This window comes from Anabrus simplex, chromosome 8 (genome assembly GCF_040414725.1).
Source record: "Anabrus simplex isolate iqAnaSimp1 chromosome 8, ASM4041472v1, whole genome shotgun sequence".
Classification (NCBI taxonomy): domain Eukaryota; kingdom Metazoa; phylum Arthropoda; class Insecta; order Orthoptera; family Tettigoniidae; genus Anabrus; species Anabrus simplex.
In genome coordinates this window covers 232,350,186-232,364,319 of record NC_090272.1, presented here as the reverse complement: position 1 = coordinate 232,364,319, position 14,134 = coordinate 232,350,186, and the positions used below count along the sequence as shown (strand labels likewise).

Here is a 14,134-nt window from a genome sequence, read left to right as displayed (position 1 = left end):
GTCTCAAGCCTTGAGCAATCGACGATCTTACACGGTGGTGGCGGTGGTTGCGCATTGGTTCAGTCCTCCGGCAGAATCCCAGCACATGTCCAAGGGTTTCTGTCTCATTGGAGCCATTTTGGCGGCAACGGGTTGTGTTGAAAGACCTACCGGGAACCACCTGACTGTGGTGAGGTTGCATGTCATCTTCACTGCATTTATGTATTCAGAGGAGGACAAAGGTGATTTATGAGTCATCCATATTAAATTTTAAAGATATGTTTGCATAAATGCATAAAGGCATGCTAAGGAAGGGTTTCATGAAATTTTGAATTTAAAGGGTTAAAACGGAGGTTTAATTGAAATTTAGCCTAATTTTAAAAATTTTCTCAGCCGCAAAATAAATACACGTTCATTTTTGTACAAAAACATTCTTCACACAAATACCTAAAATGCAATTTCTGTTTTGCAATGACATTCAATAAGTCACAAGGGCAATCATTGAAAGTAGCAGGAATTGATTTAAGGGAAGACATTTTTCCCATGGCCAATTTTATGTGGCCTGCTCCTGAGTAAGTGATTTTAACACCTGATGGAAGGACTACTAAGGTAGTATATAACGTGGACCTGTCATAATTATATCATCAATCAATTATTTAAATATGTATCTTTATTATTATGAATTGTTATCAATAGTAAATTTGTACGATGTTTGATACCAAATTGATTTTTATTTTCATGACACTCAACTATAATTATTGGCATTGATGAGTAAGTTGTTTATTAAATACAATCCCTAGCCCTTACAACTGCCTTTTAATACAATGGCCTGGAAAACACACTAGCACTACCTCTGAATGCAATAATAAGCTAGAATATCGTAATCAAAATCTATAGTAACAGAAACACATTTCCAACTTGAATACATCTTTCTATTTGCAAGTGTTTTAACATCACACAAACTTGGCTAGGTCTTTTGTTGACGATGGGATAGGGAAGGGCTAAGTATGGGAAGGAAGTGGCTGTGGCTTTTACAAAAATTCAGCCCCAGCATTTGCCTAGTATGAAAATGGGAACATGCACAAAACTATTTTCAGGGCTGCTGACGGTGGAATTCAAACCCACAAGCTCACAGTTACATGACCTGAACTGCTTAGAAAGTTACTCTGTCATTATATCTTGATGAACGTGATTCTTGAACTTGTAGGGGGAAATGAGTTAAAGACAATTATGTGGCATATATTCAGCACCCATGGTTCCTATCACTGCATACATATTGTCCAGAAAATAATGAAAGTGATTATTCCGCATAAGAAATATTAGAAAGTGCACATTTCAGTTCTAGTTCAGTTCACTGTCAGATTCTGATGAAAGTGGCAGTGATAAGGTTGATGATGGACTGTTCACGAGTGGAAAACAAAGTAGAACACCGAGTGAGAGTTGGAAATGGTCCACGTACAGTTAATGAGAAACCAGAACAAATTCTATTTAGTGGAAATTTCAATTTGAAGGCATGTTCGGATTGAAAAAATTAAAATCCGTTAATAATTGTGATAGTTTGTAGGAAAGAATAAATTGTGTTCTCCTTCTTGTTTTCATTTAATTCATTTTCAAATTCTCTCTCTCTCTCTGTACTCATGCTGCACTAATGTACCTCACGAGATGTCCTGGGTATCCCTGTCACTCCTAGCCCCTCATGTTGCCAACACTGCGACTGATGTCTGCATTATGTCTACCCTTGTAGTCTAGTGCATATGCTGGGATCATGCCTTCCACTCAGTCTGGAAGCACAGAGATGACAACCACGATGTTCCAAGCTCCGACTCAGTTTCTGGGATAGCCACTAGAACAATCCATACCTGATGCACAATGCCCTGTTGGAACCCTTCCCTCACTCAAATATCTACCTCACTTTCAGCCCACTCTTCATGAACCTCATTACTCCGCTGCTCTTTGGAGCCATTCCTTTCAGTTTCATCTGCTGACCCAAGTTTATCCCATGCATTTTAAAAATGATCTTTTGTCACTGATTCTGATGGTTCAGCTAACATGTAGCAACAGTCCCAGAGATTTAGCTCTAAGGCTCTTGGCTGTTGTCTGCTGGTAGTAAGCACCAGAGAATTTGCTCCTTATAAAGACTTTTCAGATGCACCATGATCCATAGTTTGAATCAAGACAGTGATACTTGTAGAGAGTATGCCGCTTTTTGTGTCTATAAAAAAAGAAGGTCTAAAATGAGAGTAAACAGTAATATATTTTCTTACTAATTTGACAATTGTTCTGTTTTAGCTGTTATCCTTCTCTTCTTCCTTTACTTCTTCTTATCATTATTAATATTATTCTGTGATCTTGTCCATAAGCACCCCCCTATGTGTTATATCCTTCTGTCATTTCCTCATGCTAGGTGGTCAACCGTCTTGAATGTGAATGCAGACGTGCCACTTCTTCATTCTGCAATTCACTTAACACCATCCTCATTTACTTTACATTTCCTTCTCACCGTTTCTTCTTAACCTACTTCAACTCCAGCCTACATGTGTGTCTGCAGTGTACTGAGTGTATTTTATCTAATACATGATGTTCCATATTTGTTCAAAACTTTTGAGGAGACAATTTTCCTACTATTTCCATCAGCCATGCCATTTCAATTAAGTGATCATTCAAGTCTGTTGTGTTGATTCTCAATTTCAGCTTTGGCAGGCTTTTACTTTGAGAGCGACGAGGCACTCAAGAAGAAGAAGAAGGACATCGCTGTGAAGGAGACGGTACCATCAATGCTCAGCAAATTCGATGCTAGAGTGAAAGAAAATGGGGGCTACTTTGTTGGTGGCAAGGTATGTGTATCTATACCGGGTTCTTGTAGGCATGGTATACATATTTACAGTTCTGTGTTTAATAAAATAATAATGGCAATGCCTCATGACAATAATAATTAAGATTTTAAAGGAGGAGTTGGGTTAAAAATGGATTTTTAACTGAACATCAGAAATGACCGGGAGAGTTGGCCGTGCGGTTAGTGGCGTGCAGCTGTGAGCTTGCATCCGGGAGATAGTGGGTTCCAACCCCACTGTCGGTAACCCTGAAGATGGTTTCCCATTTGCACACCAGGCAAATGCTGGGGCTGTACCTTAATTACGGCCACGGTCGCTTCCTTCCCAGTCCTAGCCCTTTCCTAGGCGATCGTCGCCATTAGACCTATCTGTGTCCGTGTGACATAAAGCAAGTTGTAAAAAATAACACATCAGAAATGAGAGGGAATTTTATTTGAAAGCAAATTATATTTGCCCTGCCCCATTCAATGCAGGAATTAGTTAGTTATTTGGGTACTTGTCCGAAGCCACTGACGTCACTAGCAGTAAGGCTGAGTCAGGCGTCAATGCCTGGAACTTGACGTGTATGCACATATTCTTCATGTTCCTGTTACGTTTGCTGCCGGCACAGTTGTTGATTATTTATCAAGGTTTTTAGTTATGATCCACATCAATTCAAGCGCATTGCAGGTGGAAGTGGTAAATCAAAAATGACTTCCCAGAATAGGAGTTGAAGAAAGTCTAATTTAAATGGTGTGCATGTGGTTTACATGTTAATATGCCTACCGATGGGGAAGAAAATTTTTGTTCCATTTATATAAACACTTCTTATTACTTAATGTTGGTAGGCTAATCTCAAATCCAAAATTAGATTTTCTCTGCAGGTGACAGGTTTTTCCAATTGAACATTTCTTATTTTTCATCTTAATGTAAATGTTTCTACATTTTTCAATATTCAGTTTAACATACTAAATTAAATGTCATCTTGGACACCATACCAGTGAGAATGTTATTCATTTGTAGAAAAGAAACATCCACTTGTATCAGATATGTTGACGGGTTTGAAATACAACAAAATAGAAATTTCAAGCATAAAACTTCTATAAAATACAATTTAATCTAGTATAATCATATATTTTTCTGAAAATTAACATCTATATCTACACACAAGTGAGAGGTAAGGTAGGTAAGGGTTATTCTGCCCGAAGGCAGGTCCGAACCTCCGCAGAGGAGTTCCTGAACCGGAGTTTACGTGCGGTAGGGTGGCCAGTTCCTATCCGCTCCTCCATTCCCTTACCCCCCACCAACAGTGCGTGGCAACCCATCCAACTCCTGACCACGCCCAATGTTGCTTAACTTTGGAGATCTGACGGGATCCGGTGTTTCAACACGGCTACGGCCGTTGGCCAAGTGAGAGGAAATAACAAAATTTTACAAAGATGGTATGAATAACTCAATTAGGTCCTAATCAGGCAAAAATTTTATGACTATAACTCTTGCTTTTGTGGACTTGCTCAGGACGATCTCGCTTCATGTTCCAGCTGAGGGGTCAATGACTAGTTACCGTCAGATTCTACACCCATTCCCTCATGCATCTCAAAAGCCCCGTGATCACTGCATTCACTGCCTTTGTCCTCATCAGAAACAAAGTAATTGAAAACTGGAACTGGGAGTGTCTCAGAGTGTGTGATACTAGGATATGAGATCATATGCCAGTTTTTCTTGCCAATACCCTTCGCATTGATCAGGCAGAAATAAATCGCTGCTCTGGTCCTTGGGTTCATGAAAACCATGGGGATTTAAAACGGCATAATTTTTTGTTTTCCTTTCATCCAATTACATAGTGTTTCCTCAGAATTATGACACAACACTATATACGGAGCCCATTTCTTGCCCTGATTGCCTAAGGAAATTTCAAAATAGATTCTATATTCACGTTTCACAAATTATGAAATTGTGAAGTGTGTAGCAGCCAATATTTTGCTAACTGAACAGGAAGATATAATTTTTCTTACATTTTTACCCAGCATATCCCATGAATTTATCCTGTATATAAATTGTCTGTACGAAGTGTGACATATTATAGAGAGTGTATTGTTCTTTAACAGGTCTTTTGACTCCATTTTAGTTGCAGGCATAATTTATTAGATGCCTTGCAGTGTTCAACACATCAAGGTTCAAGATTAAGTAACATGTAACATATTACAGTCTGCGCTACCCCAAACCCTATTTATTACTTCTCCCTCATGGTAATACACACGTTCATTATGCTGGGGAACATTTTTCTGTTCATTTTCTGTTGCACGAGATTTTCCAGGTGTTTTTATGTTTCTCTGCATCTAAAATCCACTTTCTTTTGATTGCTCTAGTTTTCTTACAGGATAATTAATAGTTTACACACGCGATTTTTTACATAGTTTTAATTATTTTAAATATACAAATTTATTAAAGGTAGATTATTAAAATCAATCAAAGGCATTTATGTTGACAATTGGGCTTCAGTGAGAATTGATGGTAGAATGAGTTCTTGGTTCAGGGTACTTACAGGGGTTAGACAAGGCTGTAATCTTTCACCTTTGTTGTTCGTAGTTTACATGGATCATCTGCTGAAAGGTATAAAATGGCAGGGAGGGATTCAGTTAGGTGGAAATGTAATAAGCAGTCTGGCCTATGCTGACGACTTGGTCTCAATCGCAGATTGTGCTGAAAGCCTGCAGTCTAATATCTTGGAACTTGAAAATAGGTGCAATGAGTATGGTATGAAAATTAGCCTCTCGAAGACTAAATTGTTGTTAGTAGGTAAGAAATTAAACAGAACTGAATGTCAGATTGGTGATACAAAGCTAGAACAGGTCGATAATTTCAAGTATTTAGGTTGTGTGTTCTTCCAGAATGGTAATACACTGACTGACAGAGCAAATGCAACACCAAGAAGGAGTGGTCAGAACTTTATGCCAATTGCAGGGTAGACTGACGTCACTGAGGTATGCTCATGATGTGAAATGCGCCGCTGTGCTGCGCACGTAGCGAACGATAAATGGGACACGGCGTTGGCGAATGGCCCACTTCGTACCGTGATTTCTCAGCCGACAGTCATTGTAGAACGTGTTGTCGTGTGCCACAGGACACGTGCATAGCTAAGAATGCCAGGCCGCCGTCAACGGAGGCATTTCCAGCAGACAGACGACTTTACGAGGGGTATGGTGATCGGGCTGAGAAGGGCAGGTTGGTCGCTTCGTCAAATCGCAGCCGATACCCATAGGGATGTGTCCACGGTGCAGCGCCTGTGGTGAAGATGGTTGGCGCAGGGACATGTGGCACGTGCGAGGGGTCCAGGCGCAGCCCGAGTGACGTCAGCATGCGAGGATCGGCGCATCCGCCGCCAAGTGGTGGCAGCCCCGCACGCCACGTCAACCGCCATTCTTCAGCATGTGCAAGACACCCTGGCTGTTCCAATATCGACCAGAACAATTTCCCGTCCATTGGTTGAAGGAGGCCTGCACTCCCGGCGTCCGCTCAGAAGACTACCATTGACTCCACAGCATAGACGTGCACGCCTGGCATGGTGCCGGGCTAGAGCGACTTGGATGAGGGAATGGCGGAACGTCGTGTTCTCCGATGAGTCACGCTTCTGTTCTGTCAGTGATAGTCACCGCAGACGAGTGTGGCGTTGGTGTGGAGAAAGGTCAAATCCGCCAGTAACTGTGGAGCGCCCTACCGCTAGACAACGCGGCATCATGGTTTGGGGCGCTATTGCGTATGATTCCACGTCACCTCTAGTGCGTATTCAAGGCACGTTAAATGCCCACCGCTACGTGCAGCATGTGCTGCGGCCGGTGGCACTCCCGTACCTTCAGGGGCTGCCCAATGCTCTGTTTCAGCAGGATAATGCCCGCCCACACACTGCTCGCATCTCCCAACAGGCTCTACGAGGTGTACAGATGCTTCCGTGGCCAGCGTACTCTCTAGATCGAACACGTGTGGGATCTCATTGGATGCCGTTTGCAAACTCTGCCCCAGCCTCGTACGGACGACCAACTGTGGCAAATGGTTGACAGAGAATGGAGAACCATCCCTCAGGACACCATCCGCACTCTTATTGACTCTGAACCTCGACGTGTTTCTGCGTGCATCGCCGCTCGCAGTGGTCCTACATCCTACTGAGTCGATGCCGTGCGCATTGTGTAACCTGCATATCGGTTTGAAATAAACATCAATTATTCGTCCGTGCCGTCTCTGTTTTTTCCCCAACTTTCATCTCTTTCGAACCACTCCTTCTTGGTGTTGCATTTGCTCTGTCAGTCAGTGTATATTAAATGAGATTGAATCAAGGTGTAGTAAAGCTAATGCAGTGAGCTCGCAGTTGCGATCATCAGTATTCTGTAAGAAGGAAGTCAGCTCCCAGACGAAACTCTCTTTACATGGTCTGTTTTCAGACCAACTTTGCTTTATGGGAGCGAAACCTGGGTTGACTCAGGATATCTTATTCATAAGTTAGAAGTAACGGACATGAAAGTAGCAAGAATGATTGCTGGTACAAACAGGTGGGAACAATGGCAGGAGGGTACTCGGAATGAGGAGATAAAGGCTAAGTTATGAATGAACTTGATGGATGAAGCTGTATGCATAAACCGGCTTCAGTGGTGGGGTCATATGAGGCAAATGGAGGAGGATAGGTTACCTAGGAGAATAATGGACTCTGCTCTGGAGGGTAAGAGAAATAGAGGTAGACCAAGACGACGATGGTTAAACTCGGTTTCTAACGATTTAAAGATAAGAGGTATAGAACTAAATGAGGCCACAACACTAGTTGAAAATTGAGGATTGTGGCAACGTTTAGTAAATTCACAGAGGCTTTCAGACTGAATGCTGAAAGGCATAACAGTCTATAATGATAATGTATGTATGTATGTACAAATTTATCTGCTTAAATGACACCTTGTTTTCTGGATTTAGACCATATCATAGCCTGGTTAAGCAGGCATAAGTGTTCCTCTGCCTTCCAAACTGTCTTTACATAGCACTTTACAATAAAAATCTTCAATTTCTTTGCTTCTCTCAGTCGGACAGTGTTGAAGTTCCAACTCCCAATTAAGTAGCTATTTACTTCATTGCTTCTCCTTTATCATTTTGATTAATAGCATTTAACTTTTTGTCTATTGAAAGCAAAACCTTCCTATGATTCGATACTATTTTAAACTTATACACTGAAGTACACTCCCAAACACTTTGATAAAAATAGAAACAATCCAGTTGAACCACACACTATAAACCAAATAACATGACGAGCTGTTTGAAAATGGGGGAAAACCAAGGAGATTGAGGGAGGGGTGGGGATCAAGGACAACACTTCCTCCTAGCACATTTATAGCCGTACCTTGTGTCACTCTATTAAATATTTCTCAAACTCAAAAAAGAGACATTTTACAGTACAGTATTACGATGATTTATTGTACAATCTATGCAGGAACTGTACACTGAATCGAACTAAGAAGTGAATATTTGGTGTACTCACAGTTACAGTAGTGGAACCTAGTGTTTACAGTGCACTATGTCTTCTGGTATGGGCTAGAACAATTTTGTTATTTATTTTTCTCTTTAGAACTTGCCTTACCTCGTACCGACACAGATAGGTCTTATGGTGATGATGGGAGAGGAAAGGGCTAGGAGTGGGAAGGAAGCGACCATGGCGTTAATTAAGGTACAGCTCCGCATTTGCCTGGTGTGAAAATGGGAAACCATGGAAAATCATCTTCAGGGCTGCCAACAGTGGGGTTTGAACCCACTATCTCCCGGTGTTACTTTTATTGATCTGATCTATCTCAGTCTTATCCTTGTCTTTTACAATGTGAAAGTGACTGAGGTACGAGCGATGCTAGTAATACCATTCCTTATGCAGCCAGTCCCTGCTATGAATGGTGTGAAAATATCGCTCATAGGGTCGGTTGGTGCACGCATTTCAGTGGGTTTGGCAGATTGATATGTAATAACAACTTCTGACGCAGTGAGGAAAGAAATGAGAAAGTACCTCACCCCTCATTTCCCTAGTATGCCTCTTCAGCAATGCCTAGGCCATCTATGACAGTTAATGGTGGAGCTGTGGAGGATCCAACCAGCCTTCAGACTGAACATACACACATAGTTACATTCTTGTTATCATAGTTAAAAATTATTATCTAATGTGAACATTGAATTTCAATTTTAAAATATCTACTAATCTGTTCTGGAGATCTGCGTAAACAAGGTTTTACAGTATATGTAAAAATGAAAAGATAAAACAGCAATTACTTTTTGTCATTATTATCTTCCTTTTTCCTTGTTTAATTTTAAAGTTATAGTATGCCTCTGTATAACATACTTTTGTATCCAAAAACTTTAACTGCCTGTATCTCTGGTTCAAGTTTTTGGGGTTTATTTGCAGAGAACTCCTGATCTGTGAGTGTAAGAACTGGGGATAAATGTTTATAGGAGGATGGAGAGGCATGTACTTATGATTTATACTGACCAAGTTATCACAGTGATTCCTAGATATAATGCAGGGCAGGTCCTCCAGAGGAGTTGGTAGATGGTTTTTGTTGCAGAAAATGTTCTCAAAATAACCTTTCAATGTATTAAATTGAGTTCAGTACATACGGTACGTTTTCTAGAAGTGTTAAGTACAGAACAAAAATGACTAAGCCACAGATTTCTGATTTCACATCGGATGCTTTTACCAATTGAGCTATGGTCATACAGTACTTGTTTTATTTGCAAGGATCAAAGTGCAGGTCTGGCACTACTGTCATCACAATATTCATGATCACACTGGTGTGGTTGGATTGGTTTTATTCTATACTTAACAGCTCTTCAATATGTACTATTTGAAGATGACCTAATAAGATGAAAGTGGTCGCCAAAATTAAATATTAATTAAAGTAAATTCAATTGTATACTTAAACTATGCGGTATATATTCTTGATTGCAGCTCACCTGGGCAGATGTTTACTTCGGTGCCGTCCATGCAACTTTCAATCACTTTGTGGGAGAAAATGTGATTGCAAAATATCCGAACCTCAAAGCTCTTGTTGATAAGGTGCAAGCAATTCCTGCCATCAAAGCCTGGGTTGAGAAGAGACCTGTAACAGAATTTTAATTTTATCTGACATATTTAATTCATCATATTTTCAAGCTGATTTTTTAAAAATAATTTATAATGTAACATGTCATTCATTAAAGAACAATTCATCCATGTGAAATGAGGTAAAATTCATGATAGAGTTACTAACTTTCACCATAACCCTCAATTTCCCCTTTCCAGCTCTATCCAGGTTGTCATCATCTTCTTCCTTTCATGTACTGAGTCAATTTGGAAATCAGAAGGAATAAGTGAATAAACCTGGGGAAGATAGCACAGAATCTAGAAATCAAATCTTCAGGTTTTGCAGATGACCTTGCCATTCTAACAAAAGATGCTGGAGAATCTGCGTGAAATCGCAAAAAAAAAAAAAAAAAAAAAAAAAAAAAAAAAAAAAAAAAAGGGTCTTAAAGTTTCTTATGAAAAATTGGAATATATGGTGTACAAACACCGAAGTGAGAAGTATATGGAGGCAAAAAATGGGAAGATTAAAAGGACAGTGAAGTTATTTGTTGCTATTTGTTTTACGTCGCACCGACACAGATAGGTCTTATGGCGACGATGGGATAGGAAAAGCCTAGGTAGTGGAAGGAAGCGGCCGTAGCCTTAATTAAGGTACAGCCCTGGCATTTGCCTGGTGTGAAAATGGAAACCACCGAAAACCATCTTCAGGGCTGCCGATAGTGGGGCTCAAACCCACTATCTCCCGATTACTGGATACTGGCCACACTTAAGCGACTGCAGCTATCGAGCTCGGTGACAGAGAAGTTAAAAAACAGTACCTGGGTGAATGGATCCAACCCAACGGACTGATTAAGAGGTAAATAAGGCAAGAGCCAGAAAATTAGATCTGGCCTATAAGCTAACACAGAACACATATGGCCAAAATCGGACATTATAATTCCGTATTTAACTCCGAAGTATTGTACGCTTCAGAATATCTTATCCTATATAAAAAAGGAGAAGCTGCAAGAACTCAAGAAGAAAGAAAAGAAATTTCAGAGGAAAATTCTGAAACCACAAAAGACTACTGATGGGAGTTGGAGAAATGAGGAGCTGTACAGGTACACTGAACAGATCACGGACACAAATGCGGAAACAAATGACACCTCATAAGAATGGATGACAAATGACTGACTAAAAAGATCTTCAGATACATCACGGGATTAAAGGTCGCCTGCAAGTGAGTAGAAGAGGTCAAGAGGGATGACTTGATGATCCACAATAGAAGAGAGTTCAGAAGAAGAGTCAACAACAGTCTGAAATCATTTGAATAGAAACCACTAAAAGGAGACCCAAACAAATCATTTCCGAAGAGGAGAGAATGATGAGGAGTGAAAGAATGAAGAGATTCTGGGAGGAGAAGAGGAAGAAAGACCAAGAAGCCTTAAGTGGTACACCTTCCATAGTTGGACAGATTCTGAAACAAAACAAGAAATTAATTTTATACATTTGTTGGGCGGTGAACAGCAGACAATTAATGGTATGATGGTAAATGGGGTTGTAAGTTTCACTAAGAGGAAAAGACCTGTCAGTTTTAATTACTGTTTGATGGGTTGAAAATACCTCACGGTGATCACTGTAAATCTGTACCAAGGAAATATCTTCATGGGGACAATCACATTTACAATGTTGTAAATATTTCATTCTTCCAAGTTGAAGCGCGTTGTTTCCTGTATCTTCTGTACAGTTTGCCGACGTTTTGAACACATTGTAGTATTGTCTCCCAAACTTGATTCAGCTGCCTTGGGAGACTGATTACCTCGAATCGAGTAGGGGTATTTAAGTGTCCTTGACAAAGAATACTGCAATGTATTCAAAATGTCGGCAAACTGAATGGAATGTACAGAAAATAACACCACATTTCAATCCGGAAGAAGAACTAAAAAACTCAACAGACCGTGGAAGCTTCATGTCTATAAGGCAGTAAATAATTGCCACAGTTTTCTTCACAGGGTTATGAGAGTATTTAACGGTTGTAGTAAGGATGTAAAACAGAGGGCATATCAGTCGCTGGTAAGAATATTTTATGCTTCCAGTGTAGAGGGCCCGCACCAGGATTACTTGATACGAGAACTGGAAAGCACCATGTTTTGTTCATGGTTGTGATAGTACATACATCACACACTCGCACTATATTCACAACTAAGAGTTGTTATTATTATTATTATTATTATTATTATTATTATTATTATTATTATTATTATTATTATTATTATTATTATTATTATTATTATTATTACCAAGCACGACAGCTGCAGTCGCTTAAGTGGGGCCAGTATCCAGTAATCGGGAGATAGTGGATTTGAACCCAATATTCAGCAGCTCTGACGACCCCATTGTAATAACAGCCTATATATGTTTCATTCATTACATCCCTGACCAGGTCAATGACTGGAAAACAGGTTGTAGGTTTCCTTTTTTCCATTCAGCAGCCCTGAAGATGGTTTTCTGTGGTTTCCCATTTTCACACCAGGCAAATGCCGGGGCTGTAATTTAATTAAGGCCACGGCCGCTTCCTTCCCCCTCCTAGCCCTTTCCTGTCCCATCATCGCCGTAAGACCTATCTGTGTCGGTGCAACATAAAGCAGATAGCAAAAAAAAAAAAAAAAATTATTATTATTATTATTATTATTATTATTATTATTATTATTATTATTATTATTATTATTTCATATGTATATTTATTCTTTATATCTGATGCTGGAAGGTGTCCATATTTAATATGAGTAATTTGTTATGTTCAAAACTGATGGGAAAACAGCGCTATTTACAACTCGGAAAGTTTCTGTAAGTCATGTGAACTGCCAGAACTCTGATGATGTAGCCCTGTTGTTGCTCTGCGATCTGGGAGACGTTCAGGGCATGGCCTTGGACCGACAAGAGGATCTTTCACTCACACCATGAGAGAGTGGGGGAAGCTGAGGTTTATTTAGGTGTGTAGAGAGATGCCGAAAGACTTGACTTGAAATTTTTTGTGAAACATGGAGTGTTGTACTGACCTACAAACTGTGGAGTGCTTATGTACTAGGTATTCTATAACTTGTGGTAGTTTGGTGTCTTTATCACCAATTGTCGTATATGTTGGTGTTAAGCTATGCAGTACTGTACTTTATTTCAGACTTTCCATTATCTATGTTCTGGAACAACAACCGTGTGTTGCTCAAATGAAAGTATCATTAAACCAAGTGTTTGAATCAGTGAACACTGACTTATAAAGGTATAGTATCAATGTGGTATACATGTGTCCTTAGTAAGACTCTCCAAGTTGTGTTAAGATGCAAAAATAATGAAGGGAAATATATAAAATGTTTGTAATTAGTGCTCATCGGGCTAATTACAAATGGTAGCTCAGTCCTCACTTATGTTTCTCCCTGTTCTTTTTTTTAATATGTTGAATAAATTTGTAAATATGAAGTCTTCGAGCAGTATTTTGTGTGTGTGTATCATATGTACATTTTTGCACGTCGATGAAGTGCTCATGCACAGATATTATTCAGAATAGGGGCAGTTATTTTAGAGTTAGTGAAGTTATTGGTGAACCTAGGTGCAGTTCCTACCTATTTAATCGTTTTCAGTGTTAGGTAAGGCCTGAAGCAGATGTACTAGTACACAGCTTTATGTACACACCCTGGGAGAGAGAATTATCATGCTCTATTAAAATTCAAGGGATCACATTAGGTGAACTCTGGTACTCATATCACGGACATTTTGATTAGTCATTTTATTAATTTATTCTATTTCATTAAGATTCCAATGAATGCCCAAGTGAGAGGCAAATTATTTTTATTTAGTTATGTAAATTTTTAATTATATTACAAATAGCACTCAACAGCTGGGCAATGGTTATTAATGGTAATAGGAAATATTGTACAGTGATTTCGGACAACACAGTAGTATCGCGAAAATGTTGCCAACTTTGGGCTGGGAAGACTTGGGAGTAATAGAAGACGAGCCGCTAACGAAGCGATATGTCGTGAGTTGTCAGTGGGTCAGTGGAGAAATGGTGTGGAATAAGTTTTAGTGAAGCCTTTACAAGTATGAAAGCTCATTATATGAAGATAAAGTTGGAATTCAAGAGGAGAAATTGGGGAAAATGTTAATTTATAGGAAGAGGAATTAGGGATTGGAATAACTTATCAAGGGAAATGTTTGATACATATCCGAGTATTTTGGAATCATTTCAGACAAGACTAAGTAATATGACACCTGGGCAGCAGCCCTAGATGTA

At 39.7% G+C, this 14,134-nt stretch overlaps 1 protein-coding gene across 1 annotated transcript in view; it reads left to right on the top strand.

Moving 5' to 3' along the window:
* Positions 1-10,030, top strand: part of LOC136879039 (glutathione S-transferase-like) — a 32,045-nt gene extending 22,015 nt beyond the window's left edge. The window contains exons 3-4 of the mRNA XM_067152771.2: positions 2,671-2,813; positions 9,754-10,030. Coding sequence (XP_067008872.2) covers positions 2,671-2,813; positions 9,754-9,921 — 311 coding nt within the window. The 3' untranslated portion in view covers positions 9,922-10,030. The remainder of the gene's footprint in view (positions 1-2,670; positions 2,814-9,753) is intronic.
* Positions 10,031-14,134: the final 4,104 nt, after the last annotated feature.